At 43.6% G+C, this 20,847-nt stretch overlaps 1 protein-coding gene and 1 pseudogene across 1 annotated transcript; both read left to right on the forward strand.

Moving 5' to 3' along the window:
• Positions 1-250: 250 nt before the first annotated feature.
• On the forward strand, positions 251-9,786 carry LOC127511223 (uncharacterized). Its single transcript, XM_051891980.1, has 4 exons — positions 251-851; positions 7,172-7,285; positions 7,731-7,938; positions 8,454-9,786. Exons 1-4 carry the CDS (start codon positions 676-678, stop codon positions 8,916-8,918), a joined length of 963 nt encoding a protein of 320 aa, XP_051747940.1. The 5' UTR covers positions 251-675; the 3' UTR covers positions 8,919-9,786.
• Positions 9,787-11,955: 2,169 nt separating this feature from the next.
• LOC127511134 (tripartite motif-containing protein 16-like) lies at positions 11,956-19,513 on the forward strand (annotated as a pseudogene).
• The last annotated feature ends 1,334 nt before the right edge of the window (positions 19,514-20,847 follow it).

Genomic DNA, 20,847 nt, shown 5'->3' on the forward strand with positions numbered 1-20,847 from the left:
ACAGGCGAATATTCTTGTCGTATAAACTTGATATATTGATATTTTTGCTTTCTGTGTAACTTTTACAATTTGGAATGCCACTTGAATATAACCCATATGGCCCAAATATAAATGTTGGCTTGGAATTTACGTTTATATAATGATCTGCATTTCTCTGTTTGAAATCTTACAACCAGTAAAATGTCTTATGGGAATGACTGATTGCATGCAATGGGCCAATCAGACGTTTGCTTTTTTTTTTTTCTTTAACGAAACCTTTGGGGGATGGGTAGAATTGAGCGCACTAATTATGATTGTGCGCAAGTTTAGTGTTTAGTCCAGCTTTACTTAATTAAAATTGACACTGAAGAGTCATCTACTTTACACCTGCAGAGACGGACTCCACTGGATCGTAAGTTGTTTTTAAATTGCATTATGAGCTCTCGCGAAAAATTATCATTTATCTTTTGAATCATTGAATCATGGGAACACTTAATATAATGTGGGTCCATCTTGTTTTATTCTTTCTCGACACTGTCAGTTAAGCATTATATTAAGCCTGTAATTAGATTGGTAACACTTAATAAGTCATAATACTAAATAAATTACAAAAATATGTCCATTACTGTAAAAACATGAGGCTGAATAAGTGTTTTTTTTTTTTTGTTTGTTTTGTTTTTTACGTTTCAAGATACCATGTCTTTACCAAGAAAGTTACTTTGCCATGTTGAGGGAAGACAAACAAAAAAGAAAACAATAAAGTTGATTAGGTGGCTGCAGAAGAAAAAACTCCTGAAGAAGAGGATGAAGTGCCTTCTTTGCAAGAGAAACATGAAGCTAAAATCTACCCGTAAAAATGACTACTGCTTATGGTAAATAACTGACACTTCAAAGGTTCTGTGATATGAAATTCTATCTATCTATCTATCTATCTATCATGTTCTTTAGGAGTTGTAGAATTCCTTAATGCATTAACATACAAAACGTCTCGGTTACAAAGGTAACCCTCGTTCCCCGAAGGAGGGAACAGAGATGTACGTCGGACAGACCGACGAATAGGAATCTCGCTAGAGAGGCCAATCTACTTCGAGTGTAACTACAACGAGCCAATGCACATTGGCATGCAATCATATGCATCAGCTGCTCGCCTCGCAGCGCGGGTATATAACGAGCAGCAGGTGCGTTGCATCTTCAGGTTTTCGCTGAGGAGCCGAACTGGATAGGCGGCAGCATCAGCGGGGTACAGCGACTGTGGCGACGGGACGTACGTCTCCGTTCCCTCCTTCGGGGAACGAGGGTTACCTTTGTAACCGAGACGTTCCCATTCAGTCGGTCACGTTCGACGTACGTCGGACAGACCGACGAATAGGAATCCCTACCAAAGCGCCACAGGGGCTGCCCTCTTCCAGCGCTCTGTTGTAAGCCACCTGAACCCCCTTGCCTACGGACGGTGGGACAGGGCTAACACAGAGAGTGTCAATCACTGCTGTTCCCCAAAACCCATTCAGTGAGACTATTGGATAACGCTGGGAAAGCGTACCCTTCCGCTGGGAAAGGAACGCTGCGGAAGCCACATCCTTCCCGAAGGAGTTAAGTGGAGAAGTACATATGGACTAACCCGTAGGCTGTACTACATATGGAAGAACTGGGGTGTCTCCAACTCGATGAGAGGTGGGTTCTCCCAGAGGGAAAGACACGGGCTTCGTTTAGGAGCAACCGTGGAACTAGACATATGGGATCCCAGTAGGGTCACACATATGGTACCCAGCCTAAACCCGGTTCTCAAGGATACAACGGAGTATAGGCCTAGCGCCAGACGCTCCGCCACGTCGGCTGCCGAAGGGAGATCGGAGGACTCAACAGGGTCTGCCTTGTAGGGACTCTCTGGAGAAAAAAGCGCATGTAAGCGCAGCAAGCCGACACTAAGCCGGGGCCTCTCCGTGCCTCTGACCTGAGGTGAGAACACGGGAGGAGACCGGCTCGACACGAAGGCTATAGAATCTAACGAACGTGTTAGGTGTCGCCCAGCCCGCAGCTCTACAGATGTCTGTAGCGAGGCGCCACGAGCCAGCGCCCAGGAAGATGCGACGCCTCTCGTGGAGTGCGCATGCAACCTGAGCGGGCAGGGCACGCCCTGAGCTTGGTAAGCCAGGGCGATGGCATCCACTATCCAGTGGGCCATCCTCTGCTTGGAGACAGCCTTTCCCTTCTGCTGGCCTCCGTAACAGACAAAGAGCTGGTCTGAGGTCCTGAAGCTTTGAGTTCTGTCTATGTACAGTCGCAAAGCACGAACTGGACAGAGCAAAGCCAGGGCTGGGTCTGCCTCCTCCGAGGGCAGCGCTTGCAGGCTCACTACCTGGTCCCTGAAGGGAGTGGTAGGAACCTTGGGCACAAGCCAGGCCGGGGTCTCAGTACCACATGGCCGTCACCCGGCCCGAACTCCAGGCACGATTCGTCGACCGAAAAAGACTGCAGGTCCCCTACCCTCTTGATGGAGGCCAATGCAACCAGCAGCAAAGTCTTCATGGACAGAATCTTTAAGTCTGCTGATTGCAAGGGCTCAAAGGGAGCAATCTGAAGTGCTCTCAGCACCAGAGCAAGGTCCCAAGAGGGTATGGAGGGAGGACGAGGAGGATTTAACCGCCTCGCCCCCCTAAGGAACCTGACGACCAGGTCGTGCTGACCAACAGATTTGCCATCTATGTGGTCATGATATGCTGAGATAGCAGCAGTATGGACTTTGAGGGTGGAGGGGGACAGCCTACGCTCCAACCCCTGCTGCAAGAAGGAAAGCACGACACCGATCGAGCATCTTCGGGGGTCCTCTCGACGAGAAGAACACCACTCGACGAACAGGTTCCACTTCAAGGCGTAAGCCCGTCTCGTAGACGGAGCACGTGCCGAAGCGATGGTGTTAAGTACCTCGGGGGGTAAGTCACCTAGAACCTCCGCGTCCCGTCCAGGGACCAGACATGGAGTTTCCAGAGGTCTGGACGCGGGTGCCAGAGAGTGCCCCGTCTCTGAGAAAGAAGGTCCTTCCTCAGAGGAATGGGCCAGGGAGGGGCTGTCGCGAGGAGTGAGAGTTCTGGGAACCAGGTCCGGTTGGGCCAATAGGGCGCAACTAGCAGAACCTGCTCCTCGTCCTCCCTGACTTTGCACAGGGTCTGTGCAAGTAGGCTCACTGGGGGAAACGCATATTTGTGAAGGCCCCGGGGCCAGCTGAGCGCCAGTGCGTCTGTTCCGAGTGTTCCCCGGACAGGGAGTAAAACAACCGGCAATGGGAGGTTTCTGGTGAGGCAAACAGGTCTACCTGAGCCTCTCCGAACTCTCTCCAAATCAGCTGGACCACCTGGGGGTGGAGTCGCCACTCTCCTGGCCGCACAGCTCGTGATAGCTCGTCGGCCACACGGTTGAGCACACCGGGAATATGAATGGCACGAAGCGACCTCAGATGCTTCTGACTCCAGAGGAGGAGATGGCGGGCGAGTTGCGACATGCGACGGGAGCGTAGACCACCTTGACGGTTGATGTACGCAACGGTCGCAGTGTTGTCCGTCCGGACCAGTACATGCTTGCCCCGTAGCGGCCCTTTGAGGCGGCTCAGGGCAAGGCGTACCGCTAGCAACTCGAGGCAGTTGATGTGCCAATGCAGATGGGGGCCCGTCCAACCCCTGACACTGCATGCCCGTTGTACGTGGCACCCCAGCCTGTGGCAGAGGCATCCGTGAATACCACAGCATGCCGGGACACCTGCTCTAGGGGTACTCCAGCCCGAAGAAACAAGGGGTCCGACCACGGGCTGAAGGTTTGGCGGCACTCCTGAGTGATTGCCACCCGGAACGTGCCGCGTTGCCACGCCCATCTCGGGATCCGGCCGTGGAGCCAGTGTTGAAGCAGTCTCATATGAAGCAGACCGAGCGGGGTTACTGCCGCTGCGGCTGCCATATGCCCCAGGAGCCTCTGAAAAAATTTCAGTGGAACCGCTGTCCTGCCGTTGAACGTATTCAGGCAGTTCAACACCGACTGAGCACGTTCCTCTGTGAGGCGTGCTATCTGTTCGACCGAATCCAACTCCATACCGAGAAAAGAGATCCTCTGCACCGGGGCGAGTTTGCTCTTTTCCCAGTTGACCTGAAGACCCAACTGGCTGAGGTGTCTGAGCACCAAATCCCACTGATCCCGGGACTGTGCCAGAATGAGCCAGTCGTCGAGATAGTTAAGGATGCGAACACCCTGTTCTCTCATGGGAACAAGGGCTCCCTCCACGACCTTCGTGAAGACGCGGGGAGACAGGGCCAGCCCGAAGGGTAAGACTCTGTACTGATATGCTTGACCTTCGAACGCAAAAACACAGGAATGGCCTGTGTCGAGGAAGAATCGAACATGAAAGTACACGTCCTTCAGGTCGATCGCTGCAAACCAATCCTGGGGATGGATGCACTCGAAAATGCATTTCTGCGTGAGCATTTTGAACGGTAGCTTGTGAAGGCTCCGATTCAAAACTCGCAGATCCAGGATCGGTCGTAACCCACCGCTTTTCTTGGGTACAATGAAGTAGGGACTGTAGAACCCTGACCTCATATCGGCTGGAGGGACCGGCTCTATCGCGTCCTTCACCAGTAGGACCGCGATCTCCGCACGCAAGACACGGGCATCGACAGCCTTCACTGCAGTGAGGTGGACACCCCTGAACTTGGGGGGACGCCGGGCGAACTGAATCGCATAGCCGAGCCTGATGGTCCGAATGAGCCAGCGAGACGGACTGGGGAGCGCTAACCAGGCTCACAGAGACCGTACAGGCGGGATCAAAGGAACCGCAGGCGTACCCGCAGTGAGGCAGCGAGGTGGAACACAGGGACGCAGCTCGGGAGGCTCTCTCTGCGAGGCGGCCCGAAGCGGGGTCAGAGTGTGCTGTGCAACACCTACCTGGTTCCACGGTTGGGCAGGGGGCGCAGGAGAGGCTTTGCTGCCTTCTCGACTGCACGCTGCTGCCCTCTGGCGAAGGAAGAGGGGGATGAGAGTGGTGAGGCTTTTCTCCTCCCACTGCTCTCCAAGCCCTCTTCAGACCCAGAGAAGGAGGAACTGCTCTCTTTTTGAAAATTTGGGTACCGCTGGCTGTTGGACCAGCGGGAGAACAGAAACAAACCCAACCAACAGGATTTACCACCCGGCCCTCCTCCGGGGGGGGGGGAGAGCAGCCCCACCCGTCTCTGGGTCACCCGTCTCAGGGGTGATTTTTCACTAACCACTTAAACAGTAGCAGAGACGGGAGGTGTCATCTTCCTGCAGCGGACACAGTAGAGCAGACTGGGCCGGAGTTTTTTTTTTTTTTTATTCTGCAGGGGACGACACCCTTGGCGACGAGCAGACTGAGGGCCCACGAGGAACTCAATGGTTTGTCGGGGGAGGCTCCCCGGTCTGCCACTAACTGAGGAGAACTGCTGGGCTCAGTCCCCGACAGTGTCACCGAAAAGGCCACCTTGTGAGATGGGAGTGTCGAGAAAGCGTTTAGCTTGACGACCTCTTGCACCTCAGCAAGGTAAGCCAGGGGGGCGCTTCTGGACCACTGAGGTGGACATCGTCTGGCCGAAGGCCTGCGCCGTGACTTTGATCACGGTTAGTCAACAAGCGCAGCTCAACCCCGGCTCAGAACTACCCTCATGCATAAAGAGTGCCTTGGCCTCACATGCAGGGTGGGTGTGGTCTGTGAACAGCCACCCCACCCATAAGGGTAGTGAGAGAGTAAAAACTTATGCAGATTTTGGCACTTTTGGCATTCCATATTTATGGCACCAATATAGCTCCATACTGCCAAGTTTTTCATGCACATCCGGAACACCCGGGAAAGCATGGCTGTAAACTCTGAATCTGAGTCAGCATAAGCACACACCATTACAGTGGGCAGCGTCACCCTCATTTCCAGAGCATAACAGCCCTCTCTCCGATGCTGCAATCGACATCTGACCCTCAGCTGGAGCCCTAAATGGAATGCTAGGTTCCCCTATGAAGAGGACCAGCAATCCAATCCAGAAGCTGCACAGCATGTAATGCGCTAGAGGGAGGGGCCCTAGGGGGTTGGTTCCCCGAAGGAACCCCTCAACCTCAAGACACCCAAGCCATTTCACCAAAGTAGACCTCTTCTGGTGCACCAGAGAGGGCGCTACAATGGAGATTAGGCAAGGAGACCGCGCATCTAGAGCGCCGAGCGAGCGCTGGGTTGCCGTGACAACCCGCGCTGCAGCCCGACAGCTCGACGGCACACGACACGCAGAGGAGCGAGAGGTTTGCTCTCGCTGATCTCCGCGGTCTCCCAGAGTGTCGGGCAGACCCGCGGCTGTGCTTTTACACACAAGCGGCAGCTGGCCAACAACAGAGGGGACTCAAGCTTCCCGGAGAAAGAAGAGTCACGACCGGCGTGTCGACGTGATCATGTTCTCATACGAAAACATGAACCACCCACGAACATCGTTTCAGCACGCGCCCAGACATGTGAAACAGTGATCGTGGCCGTCAGTGAGGACAGGAAACGACCGCATCCAGAAACACACAAATAGAATGTCATCTTTAAAAAGACGCAAGCTCTATTTGTGTAAGCTCTTTTAGGGACTTTACTCTTTTAGAGTGCTGAAGCACGCAGGGGAACGGCCGCCGCAACACAGACAGGGATTGTGTGCAGCCTGTCGTGTGCTCTTTCTCTCTTTGAAGGCGCTCACTCTTACCAGCCGTAAAAACGGCTTTCAGCGCTCGAAGCGCACCGTACCGGCCGTGAGAACAGCCTTCTGACGCTGTCAAAACAGCTATTTGCTCTATAACGGCAAACGAAACAAAAAACAGAAAATAAAGAGAGGACTTCGACCCCGCTGCTGTGCTGTTCGCCCGCACTCGAAAAAAAAGAGAAGTTCAACCAAAAAGCTTGACTCGTCTTCTAGCAGACACTTGCTTGCAGAGAACAGGAACAACACCGTTCGGCTCCGAAGCGAAAAGCTGAAGATGCAACGCACCTGCTGCTCGTTATATACCCGCGCTGCGAGGCGAGCAGCTGATGCATATGATTGCATGCCAATGTGCATTGGCTCGTTGTAGTTACACTCGAAGTAGATTGGCCTCTCTAGCGAGATTCCTATTCGTCGGTCTGTCCGACGTACGTCGAACGTGACCGACTGAATGGGAACAGTGACCTTTTTCATCACAGGAATTGTAAAAGTTCAAGACATCCTGGACAAACCTGTAATCGGACTGTCAGAACAGGGTCAATTTTTGAGAATTCGAGGTGCTCTCTATTCCAGTGGTTGAAATTTATTTACAGGTACTATTTCATGTGTTCTTATTTTCTCCAATTGAATGCACACCCACAGACATGACAATAGTTGTTATTAATTGCTATCTATCTATCTATCTATCTATCTATCTCTCTGTCTCTCTGTCTGTCTCTGCTGTATGTGAATGCCTGATGCCATAAAAATAACTGAAGACTTAAGATGCAAAAGCCTCTAAGTGCCATCTGAAATTTTCTTCTAAAATGAGCATTTTTATCAAGCTTGTATGTTTATGTTCAGTTATTTCACTTTAATGGCAATGAAAATGACCTATTAATTGCCATTAAAGTGAAATTACTGAACCTAAACATACAACCTTGATAAAAATGCTCATTTTAGAAGAAAATTTCAGACGGCACTTAGAGGCTTTTGAATCTGAAGTCTTCAACTATTGTTGATGAACTGAGAACTATTAAGTAATTATTTCTTTATCAGGTTCTCACAAGGGCTCAGGCTCAGGCAGATTGACCTAATCAGTGATGGCATTGCTGGAAGCAGTAGAACACTAAGCAGAATGGCAAAAAAATTAAGGAACGTCTGCATTATTTCAATGGAAAGACTGAGAGCAAGGAATAAAGTTTGTGTGGGTGGAAGAAGAGAATTTGTCATAATAGATGAAAGCAGCTTCCGACATAAGCGAAAGGTTAGTTGTTTAACAATGCTGATGACAAAATTTTAATTCTTGGCTGAGTTATTCTTTTTAAAAAAGATTGAATTCAAATGTTTATATTCAAAAAAATTTGTTGCACATGCATATGATTGTAATTGAATTTCCTTAAAATCACAATATTATTGAATTGTTGGTCATTAAAAATCTCAGTATACACCAGTTTAAGGAAATGTGATTCCAAAATGCTGCTAGAAACAGAAAATAAGGGGCTTGGGGCTCACCTGAAGAGGCAGTTCCACACCAAAAATTCTTTATTAAAACTTTGATGGATAACTCTAGAATATCTCACACTGTGTATGTGTGTGAGAGAGAGAGATAGAGAGCATGAATGCTCTTAGTGAAGTTACTAACAGAAATATTTTTAGCAGTAAACTGATTTAAATGCTTTATCACCCACCACTATAGAGTTTTACTACAAAACGACTTGTTTTATTTATATATTTGTTTATTTGTTTTATTTAATTTTTCTGGAAATGTTTGGTACTTAGTATGCCCGTGGGCGTTTTGGAAGAACCTGGCAAAGAAAGAAATGGGTCTTCGGAATGATGGGAGTTAAAAAGGACAGAAGAAGACCAGTGCTGAAACTTGTGGAAAGAAGGTCAAGACACCACCTATTGCCTCTGATTAGACAGCATGTGAAGCAAGGCAGTACCATTATCAGTGACCAATGGAGGACATACAGGAATGCCTTAGGAAATATGGGATACATCCACTGTACTGTGAATCACAGTCAGTGTTTTGTTGATCCTCAATCAGGTAGTCATACACAACATTTAGAAAGAGCATGGTCAACTTTTAAGCAACACATCTGGAGACAAAGGGGAAACAGAACTGAGGCGTTGTTAACAGAGCATCTTGCGGTTATTGAGTGGTCATACTGGGCAGGAAGAAAACATCCTGATGGGTTACTAGGGCAGCTGTTCAAAGATATTTTGCATGCATATCCGTTGTAAAGCACACACCCCAGCCCCCTTCCATTTTACTAGTGATGTTAAAAAGTTTTTTTCTATAGTATACAATTGTGGCTTTATACATGATGACATTTCAACTGTCATCTATTGATTATAATTTTGTCTTGTCTTTGCTGAAAAAGACTCATGGATGCATAGATCTGTAAACTTTGCCAATATTCTACATCAAACAAACAAAAGCAATGTAAATCCAGTCGCAAGTTGATGTACTTGTATGTTTAAGTATGTAGCTATATAAAACTGTAACAGAATATTTTGTGAAAAAGTGAAAATGGAATGACAATATATGAAAATAAATTATATTGGAATTATTGGAACAATTGCACACAAGGCATCTTCATTAGCCCATTGAGGCTTTTTTTTTTTTTTTCTTTGCAGGAGTTATTTTTTTAAAATATTAAATTAATGTTCAATAAATTATACTTTGGGGTTTCCTTTGAGTTACAGTTCACTGATGTTCACTTTTCATTAAGGTTCATTTTCACAGATTACTAACATTTATAACTCATTAATAAATGGTTCACAGGTCTTCACTTCACATTAAGGTTCCTATTCACCAGTTACTAACATTTATAACTCATTAATAAATGGTTCACAGGTCTTCACTTTACATTAATGTTCCCATTCACCAGTTACTAACATTTATAACTCATTAATAAATGGTTCACAGGTCTTCACTTTACATTAATGTTCCCATTCACCAGTTACTAACATTTATAACTCAATAATAAATGGTTCACAGGTCTTCACTTTACATTAATGTTCCCATTCACCAGTTACTAACATTTATAACTCATTAATAAATGGTTCACAGGTCTTCACTTTACATTAATGTTCCCATTCACCAGTTACTAACATTTATAACTCATTAATAAATGGTTCACAGGTCTTCACTTTACATTAATGTTCCTATTCACCAGTTACTAACATTTTTAACTCATGAATAAATGGTTCACAAGTGTCCACTTTACACTGATACACTTTCAGAGGTTATTAATGTGTATAACTTATTAATAAATGGTTCACAAATGTCAATTTTAAGGTTCACTTTAACAGGTTACTAACATTTGTAATCATGAATAAATGGTTCACAGATGTCCACTTTACAGGTACTGATTAACAGGTTATTGTTGTTAATAGCTCATAAATAAATGGTTCATGTCAGAGCCACAGGCTTGTGGGCAAGCTCTCCAATACAGCACACTTTCACTTCAGATAATCCAAGTCTGAATCCCTGCTTGAGGTCCTTTGCTAATCATATTCCCTTCTCTCCTTTCCTATCACACCTATACTATCCTAAGCAGTAAAGACATAAACACCAAAAATTAAACTTAAAAAATAAATGATTCATGGGTGCCCATTTTGTATTCAAGCACACTTTCACAGATTGCTAATGTTTCTAGCTCATCGATAAATGGTTCACTGGTGTCCACCCTGAGGTTCGCTGGTACAACTACCATTGGAAGAAATTGATTTGTTAATAAAATATCATGAATAAACAAGTCAATCACCCTTTTTGCATTTAGTGTTTTGGAGGATATAAAGATGGACCAATACATCTAAAACTTTTATGAATTGCTGTGGTTAAGCATCATGACCAGCATCAGCATGCACGAAAAGACAAGACATATTAGGATAATGAGGGGAAAAAAAACAATACAGCACCCTTTGGCCTCACTATAACAGTCAACAATTGCATATAACAATTAACATTATGATAATCCTGAATCTGGTTTTGAGGGGAGAAAAAAGTATTAATAAATACATTCAGTAAGCATTTATAACTTGTGAGTTAAAATTGGCTCACTATTTGGCAAGTATTGAGTAAAAGCCAGCCTTTTTATTCATGTATTTATAACTGGTTATAATTGATTTATTATGCATCTGTAAATGAGTTATTACTCATTAATGAACACCTTTATAAACCCTTTACAAAGGGAACCTTAATGTAAAGTGTTACCTATTTTTCTTTAATCTTTTTTCTTTGGTGGGTTGTTGTTTTTTATTGGTATTGATCAAATTAAATTTTGACTGTTATTTGAGTTGAGTTTGTTGTTTAAACCCTTTTATGTTCACTAAAGTGTTGATAGAAAGAAAAAGTCAGACTCTGTGAACATTTTCGACTTTATAAAAGGTGGTTATTTTGTGCTATCCTGGGTTTATTTTGACAGGCCTACTCCTGTCTGGCGCCCAAACGATTCAATTTAAAACAAGTTATTAAATTATTGATTTAAATTGTTTTTTGGGGTCAACAACAAACAGAAATAATCATATTTTTCCCCTAGTTCATCACTTAAAAATGTATGTCAAGTATATTGCTTTCACTGTAAATTTTCTGATGTATCACAGATGATAATTCGAAACAACAAACTTTGATGTAATGTGTGAAAACATGTCCATCCATCTCAAGAAATGACTCCCAGCAACAATTATTCCTATTTATCATTGAAAAGACTAAATATTTCATGATACTCTAAGTGAAAACATTCATAAGGTATTAATGTCAGCATGATATATAAATTACAATAGTAATTTCTTTCCTATTGTGACTTATATCTGAGTGTAATGGCTTCTGGATCAAGAACAAATGTAGGGCGGGGCTTGATTTTGTCTATGAGGAATTGATTGGATGGTTGTGGTTTGCTATTGGTGGATCTCATGTGAGTGACAGGTTGCCCCGCCCTCATGCCAGAAAACACATCATCAGAGAGGAGATGTTACTGCAAGAGGGAGAGGAAGTTATTTTGATTCAAGATTACAAGCGCACATGAATTTAACAAAGTGATGTGCATGAATAAATCATTTATAATAAATACTATGATATTCAATAAAAAAAACAAAATGTGGCCATTTAGATTTCATGGTGACTTTAAGGAACGGCAATTCTGGACACAGTTTTCAGTCCCACGCATCACACAAACACAGAACCAGGAAACAGGAATCACATGAGTTCAGAGAAACTGAAACCAAAGTGTAGTTGAGCTGTTGTGTGTTTGTGTCTCTGTATTCATGCTGTAAAATGGCAGAAGCCAGAATTTCAGTGGATCAGTGGATCAGGATGAGTTCATGTGTTCAGTGTGTCTGGATCTCCTGAAGGATCCAGTGACCATCCACTGTGGACACAGTTACTGTAAGATCTGTATTACAGACTGCTGGGATCAGGAGGATCAGAAGAGAGTCTACAGCTGTCCTCAGTGCAGACAGACCTTCAGACCAAGACCTGCTTTAGCTAAAAACACCATTCTGGCTGAAATGGTGGAGAAACTGAAGAAGATTAAACTTCCTGCTGACTGTTACGCTGGAGCTGGAGATGTGCAGTGTGACGTCTGTACTGGAACACAAGACAAAGCTGTCAAGTCCTGTCTGGTGTGTCTGAACTCTTACTGTCAGAATCACCTTGAACAACATGAGAGTTTGTTTAAAGGAAAGAGACACAATCTGATTGAAGCCACTGGACGACTGCAGGAAATGATCTGCCCGAAACACGACAAGATCCTTGAGGTTTTCTGCCTCACTGATCAAAAGTGTATATGTGTGCTGTGTACGATGGATGAACATAAAAACCACGACACTGTATCAGCTGCAGCACAGAGGACAGAGAAACAGGTATGAACTTTTTAGTAGTAACTCTGAAGTACATACTTTTTACTGTGTAGCAGAAGAGTAGGCAAGTTTTGGGACATACTACTTTGTCATAATTGTGACTTTAACAGACAGCTCTGTCGCTTAGTTACGTGCATCCTGTCACTGTTTATACTGCCCTGTCAATCATCTTGTCACAGTTAAAATACTCCACATTCAATTTAATTACATTTCCTACCGTATCAGAGAGAAATTAATTAGAACCGTGATCTGCCAGTCGTGGGTCTTTCATTTGGAAAACTCTCCTCATGTTTCCATAATGATGCATTTGAAAGATAAAGACTCCCAAAGTATCTTTAAAAAGTTCACAATGCTGTTGCAGATGAAATATTATGTGGATAACATTGAATAAACATATTTTCGTCAGGTTATCTAAACCTCTCTACTTAACCGTTCGTCTTGCACATCTGACATGTTTGTAGTTTAACACTTTTTATTTGTGTTTGTAGTTCTAATCAAATCCTCATCCAACATCGCACAATGAATTGTGGGCTATATTAGCCAGAGTGTGTGCCGATCTTCACTTCGGATTCTAAACGGTAATAGTAGATCACCTGGGTATCTTTGGAATACTCGTACTATGATTTGGGACACCGTCATTCTAATTTTGAATACTATTTAGGATGCATAATATGCAAACACAGCATAAGTCTTCTGAAGCGATAGGAAAAATCAAATATGTTGACATGTTTAGTCATGTGACATGCATGAGCCAGTGAGGTTTGACGTTATTGACGTGTCACCATATTTGATTTGGGCTCTAGAAACAGAGACATTATTCATTGTAAGATTATCCATGAACGAAGCCCACCAAATGAACACGACTCCACTTGCCTAAAGATCAAAGAGCCAAAGATCAAACTTAGCCCATGGAGGTAAATTGATGAAAGGAGACGGCTTCCCCATGCCTATGTAATTTTAAACCCATTGATTGACAGAGGAGACCCTTTTGTTCCACAAGCTTAAGAGCAGATGGCCAAGTAACACCTTGACGTAAGGTGTAAATCTCCACTCTTATCAGGAAACTGAAGCTTGCGGACACATCTCAAGGTGCAAATCACAGCAGACCCCCACAGAAACAATCACAGGACACCCCCCTCTCTCTTGACTATGCATTTCAAAGACATTCCAGAGTTTCCCTGGGAGACAATGAATTCACTCTTTTTGTTTTAAACAGAAACAGTCTCAGAAATGCTGCCAATGATATGAATTAATCAATGATATGAATTTAATATATGAACTATGAATACATATGACTAACTCTAAGCAAAGATTACATATATATATAGAATCACGAAAGTAATAGACAGGAAAAACAGAGGTGATCAAAGAATGGCAAATTACAAAGAGTAAATCCTTTGAGAGCCAGCAAGGAATCACATCAGAGAATGTAAGCTTAAAACACATCGGAAGAAATGGTTCTATACTTGTATTGGTAATTTTGGGTGCTGTGTTTAATGCACCATTCCGCAGAAGTTTCAGTGCATTCGAGCTGGAGCATCCGATTGGTCTTTTCCCGAGGTGGGGTCTTCAGCGGGATTTTTAAACGGAGTTTGATGGCCGGAAAATAAGAAAGGAAGAACCCGTCTCGTCCAAAGTTAGTGAAGACTGAGCACAGAAGGTTGCGTGCTGGTTTGTTATATAGCCAAAACCATCTACACTCCTCCTGGGTTGGACCGGCCAATGACCAGCGTGGATTTTTGAAGCAGGAAAAATCCTTTGTGTGTTTTTACGACTTAATTTGCATAATTTATGAAGTGTCAGATCTGAGTAAGTTTTCTTCCAAAAGACTTTCAAAATAGAGTAATGCATTTTACAGTAACGTAACATACATTGTTAATTAAAACATTCGGAGAGGATTAAAATAAGACCAAATATCGCATAGTGGCAATACATTAACTCAGAGATACGTCCTTACACTTGTATATAAACATTTAGAGTAACTATCACAATTAAAAGTCGTAACTTATGCTTATAATAGGGAGACATGCATACACAAAAGGAATACATCATATACATTCTGGAATGGTTAACTTATGAGTTCAATTCAGGGAGTTTCTCTATGTGTGTGTGTGTGTGTGTGTGTATTGGTGATCATCTGGGGGTTTTGTCCAGTGTGTGGCCACATTGCCCTTTGCTCACCATGGGGTGAACTAGGTGCTCTTTGAAGTTGTTTAAGGTGCCATGAGGCTAGGGGAGGGTTTCTGCTTAGGATCTCTGAAGTAGTAAAGGTGACAAAGGGGGATATTTGACCTAGACATGTCGGAGCCAATTCAAGAATTAAATGAAGGGTTCAAGAGGCTAAAAGCTTTCTTAAATCCAATTGATGATCTTGATGCTGTCCAGATGCTACACGTTATACCTCTTCAAGGGCTCACTCAAAATTCATCAACTACTCTGTACGAGCCTTCGTTGAACTTCGCCAAAGAAAATCCTCTCAAAGTCCTTTGCTTCCAGCAACTCATCGAGACGCAGAGAAACTTGCACAGCAATGCATAACCCGCCAACCGACCCATGAGGCTTCCCTCCAGCAAAGCTAACTTCTATTCACCGCCAAGTGCTGTCCCTCAGAATACAACAGCGACCGACCTCCAGCAAATCAGCACCGAAAAGATTTCCTCCTGCAACTACGCCACAAAGGGAACACGCGCTCAGAGGAGCATCCAAACTCAAGTACCACAGTCTCATTTTTGCTGAGCTGGTGCATCCTTTATTAAGCAAATTAACTAAGGTTGAATTGCTAGTATGTTAATTCTCTCAGGTTGCGATCAAAGAAAGAGTGTTTAACGCTAGACATTTAACTTCATTCACCTTACGTTAACAATATCGCAATTCCCTGTCACTGTATGAATGAATGCGTGTGTGTTTTCGTTAGTTTAGTTTGTGTGTATTAGAGTAGTTCAATAAAGTTTTTTTTTATTTTTCACAAATATCAGTGTCTTGTGCTGTGTGCTTACAAGTTACTGCCTTAAACTAATGATTTTTGTTACCTTGCTCATAATCAGTAATCATAACTTTATATTATTACCGCTGGCCATGGGATAATATTCCGTCCAGAATTGGTAAAATACCCTAACCTCAATTTATCGGTGGACGTTAAATTGATAGTTGAGAAAGTGTTAAATATTAATTCTGAATCATTTACATATTAATTCGGTTCTTATTCACTTTAATTCAATCACCTTAGAGTTATATTGATCCGAGTTTCCATTACATGAAAATATCTTCTTTTGTGTTATGCAAGAGAAAATCATATACGTTTGAAAAGACATGAGGATGAGTAAACAATGAAAGAATTTTAATTTCTGGGTGAACTATCCCTATAAAACTAGGCAATACATCTAAATAATGAAATAATGAGGCATTTATGAATGAACCTATAACCTTCTCACGTAAGATCTTTCACCCCTCAATCTCAGCACTTCACTGATACTGGATTCATATCTGTTTACCTGATGATTTATGTGATGTTTCTCCTGTTATTGGTTTGTCCTTTAGCACCAGCTGAAGGAGACGCAGAGGTGGTTCCAGCAGAGGATCCAGCAGAGAGAGAAAGATCTTCAGCAGCTGAGAGAGGCTGTGGAGTCTCATAAGGTGAGTCTGGAGAAGAAGAGTAGTTTGAGAAGTCTTAGTCAGGACTCACTGAAGCCACTGTGTGATTGTGATGTGTGTCATAACAGCGCTCTGCACAGACAGCAGTGGAGGACAGTGAGAGGATCTTCACTGAGCTCATCCGCTCCATCGAGAGAAGCCGCTCTGAGGTCACACAGCGGATCAGAGATCAGGAAAAGACTGCAGTGAGTCGAGCTGAAGGACGACTGGAGCGACTGGAGCAGGAGATCAATGATCTGAGGAGGACAGACGCTGAGCTGGAGCAGCTTTCACACACACAGGATCACATCTATTTCCTGCAGGTAAGGCTAGCCACACACTTGAAGATTTTAAGTTCCCTAATGTGAGCGGCCTGATTTGAGGCTTGTTGCAAATGATTTTTTGTCCAAAAAATCCTCTATTGTGTGGAGTCATTATGATTATTTAACTGCTCCCCATCGAGACGGAGCATCCCCGATCTCAAATCGTAGAACCTGAGTAGATCAGACAGAGATTGTTCAAACAGAAAGTTCAAACTTCATCATTTCACTTTCTTAAAACTCATTCTTTTGTTCTTTCTGCAACTCGTGTGAATGTGTGCTTGACTGTGTTTGTGTTAGATCTTATCTGTCAGAATAATCAAAGTCTCATTTATATTTTTAAAGAGGAGTGTCTTGTGTTATGTGCTTACGAATTTAATGTCTTAAACTTAAAAAAAAAAAGGTTACCTTGCTAATAAATAGTGTTTTCACTATAGTTTAGATATTCATATCCGCTATAGAGCTGATAGTTATGGCCCGTTGAAAAGAATACTTGATGATTAATTTGTTCGGTCGTAAAATAAGCGACTCTTTCAAAATTCCCCATAAATTAAACTATTATAAAATAATCTATTTGCCAGAATGCATGAATTTGGTAGTGAAGTCCTCAAACAGGAAGTCTGTATATTAGCAATGCTTCTGCATATTTAAACTACAGAGCCTGACCTTAGGATCGTGAGTCCCTGTGAATTTCAGAGCCATTAATCCAGAGCCGTTAAGGTCAATCTACTTGTTGCCTTTGAACTGCTTTTCCTGATCAAATCTACTCAACTCTGCCATGTGACGCCATCGATGCACTTGATACTGTTACATTTATGTTATTGCCAGATGTTTGATCATCCAAGTGATTTCCTAGAAAGTTTACATATAATGCAAGTGGCAAACTTATAGCTCTAACATGATATAATGAATATGAGAAGAATGAAGCTGATGCTGTGAAAGTGCTGGATTGAGGAGAGTTACTAAAGATCAACAAGAGCTGCTCAAATCTGACAGTAGTGCAGGTTATTGTCTGAAGTGTGGAGGTGTTGAGCTTTGATTTCTGTTTTCTGCAGAGTTTCCAGTCTCTCTCCTGAATCTACAGACGTAAATGACGATCCCTTCAGTTCTCTCTTCTCTTTTGATGGCGTGAGAGAATCTGTCCATCAGCTGAGAGACAAACTGGAGGATTTCTGCAAAGAGGAGCTGAAGAAGATCTCTGACAGAGGTAAAGTCCTGGAGATTCATCTGCTCTCAGAAATGATCCTCCATCATCTCATATCATGTAGAAGATCATATTAGAAATGTCTTAGGAACGGATGCAGGGATCATTTTCTCTTGATATGATAATCACACTCTTCATGTCTGTTGATTTCCACAGTCACTTTCACCAACATTATTCCCAGAACCAGGAACGACTTCCTACAATGTAAGTCACTAAGAAAACCTCACTGAGCGTGTTCATGTTCTTCCTGTAGAAGGAGAGAGAAAACATGACAGAAGAGTTTTATAGTTGTAAATTAGCATTTTTTCAACATTTGGAGCATTGGGGCATTTGGAGAACATTGGGTGGCACTGGAAGCTATATCTTCAAGAATGGGGTGTTGAGGTGTTCTTGGGAAGTGTTTGTTAAGGGTGAAAGATTTATGAGATGAAACTTGTAATTGCAAAAGAAAAATTCCCATCTCCTCAATCGTCATACGCCCCCTAATGCTGATTGGTTACACGTTTGTTGTTGGTGTCAGTCTGACTAACTAGCTAACAGTGTTTTTGAAACTAGCTAACAGTGTTTTTTGTTGGGAAACTAATGATAATGATCTGTTATGTGGCATTCAGTTACATGTTTTTTAAATTATATATAGGTGAATAATAATAATATACACCAATATATATATATATATATATATATATATATATATATATATATATATATATATATATATATATATATTGATATATAGTAATGATCTTTAACGAAGATCAGGACAGCACTAAACTGGGGATTGGACATATTGATCAAAAACAGGAAATCTTCTAAAACTAATGAACAAGTATGATTATTTTTCACTGAAAGCTAATTAAAAACATTCATCCAAATGTTCACAGTAGTAAAAAAAAGCTTTTCATGAGTTTCAGGAAAGTAAGAACAAACTGAAAACTCTTCTGTAAAAATTCCACTATGGATTTATCCTAAACTGGATTTTGTAACGAGTCTCTTTAACCTTTGGGGCAACAGATAGACATTTAAAGAAAGCTCAACATGATGATTTGCACAGGATATCAGACAGATGATTTGTCAGACTGGATATCTGACTAATGTGTTTTATCTCCATCAGATTCCCTTCAGCTCACTCTGGATCTGAACACAGTGAATAAACTCCTCCGTCTGTCTGAGAGGAACAGAGTGATTACTAACACTAACACAATCCAGCCGTATCCTGATCATCCAGACAGATTTGATTTTAATCTTCAGGTGTTGTGTAGAGAGAGTGTGTGTGGACGCTGTTACTGGGAGATTGAGTGGAGTGGGAATAAAGTGCGTATATCAGTGTCATATAAGAGCATCAGCAGGAAGGGACGGGGTGTTGAGTGTGTGTTTGGAGGTAATGATCAGTCCTGGGGTTTGCTCTGCTCTTTATCCAGTTACTCATTCAGACACAATAACATAGAGACTAAACTCCCTGTAAAGTCCATCATCAGGAGAATAGGAGTGTATGTGGATCACAGTGCAGGAACTCTGTCCTTCTACAGCGTCTCTGGAGACACAATGAGCCTCATCCACACAGTCCAGACCACATTCACTCAACCGCTCTATCCTGGGTTTGGTGTTGGTACTGGATCATCATTGAAACTGTGTTGATGAAACAGAATAGACTGTAGAGAGATTCTACCCATAATGCTTTGAGCTCATGATGAATCAGTAACAGTGAGATGTTATAGAGTCTCTTATTTTCTCTTCATTACATTAATACTACAGCTGAACTTCTGTCAGTGAAATAACATGTCAGAATAAATGTGTGTAATGAATCCTCATATAGACAGTGAGATCAGTGTGTGTGTGTGTGTGTGTGTGTGTGAGGGGGATAGGATATACAGTTTGTACATTATAAAAACCATTATGCCCATGGAGAGTCCCCTCAAAGATAGTGAAACCGAGTATGTGTGTGTGTGAGTCATGATGAGTGACGGTGTGTATCTGTGCTTTTCTCAAACTCTATTTGTGCAGATGGAAATCACAGTCATTCAGTTCTTATTGTAGTGTCACATCATCATTTTTATTATTACTATCAAAATTACCTTTCAATTGAAATGATCACATACAGGATTCTGTAATGATGGGTCGACAGCATGGGGATCCATTTGCAGCTTTTATTAGGAATAGTGTATACCCAGGTAAGGGCAGAGGCAGAGACGTAAACGGGGACAGGCAATGGTCGAGGCAGGCGGCAGACAAACGGTATCAGGAAGCAGGCAGAGATCAGGGCAGGCGGCAAACAAACACAGTCCAGTAAACAGGCAAGGATCAAGGCAGGCAGCAGAGAATCACAAGAGATAAACAGTCCAATCGGCAACAGTATAACAATCCACAGAAAACGCTTAGAAATGATCACCGGGGCAAATCAAGACTTCGCAGTGTGTGTGTGTGCGTGCTGCTTAAATAGTGTGAGTGTGATGTGGTGCAGGTGTGTGTGCAATCAGTCCCAGGAATGAGGGCCTATGGGAAATGTAGTCCGAATGATGGTATCAGTATTCCGGTGAAGGCTCCCTCCGGTGGTGCGGGGAAGGAAGTGCGGGAGCCTCACTTGTGACAGAGCCCCCCCCCTGCGAGCGGCTCCAGACGCGAGGAGGCGGATGACGCCGGGGTCTACCACGTGGTCGAGGGGCCGGTCTCTCCGGATGCATCCTATGAAACTCTTCTGTGAGTGAGGGGTCCAGGATATCATCCACATCGACCCAGGATCGCTCCTCCGGGCCGTACCCCTCCCAGTCGACCAGGTACTGAAGTCTCCCACCCCGGCGCCTGGAATCGAGTAGTTCTCGAACTTGGTAAGCCTCCTCGCCTTCGATCAGCATGGGTGGGGGGTTGCGGGCCTCGGCTCCCTCCGACTCCCCCCTCGGACCACCAGAGGGTTTCAGCAACGACACATGGAAAGTGGGAGAAACACGGTAGTTAGCAGGTAGGTCTAATCGGAATGACACGGGTGTAATTTGTTTAATAATTTGAAAAGGCCCTACAAACCTGGGACTGAGCTTTCTGCATGGAAGTCGGAGGCGGAGATCTCGTGTGGATAGCCAGACCCATTGGCCCACGGTGTACTCTGGCCTGTACCTCCTGCCTTCTCACAGCGCGCTGCAGATGGTGATGGGCGAGGTCCCAG

Source organism: Ctenopharyngodon idella, chromosome 4, assembly GCF_019924925.1.
Source record: "Ctenopharyngodon idella isolate HZGC_01 chromosome 4, HZGC01, whole genome shotgun sequence".
Taxonomy (NCBI): Eukaryota; Metazoa; Chordata; class Actinopteri; order Cypriniformes; family Xenocyprididae; genus Ctenopharyngodon; species Ctenopharyngodon idella.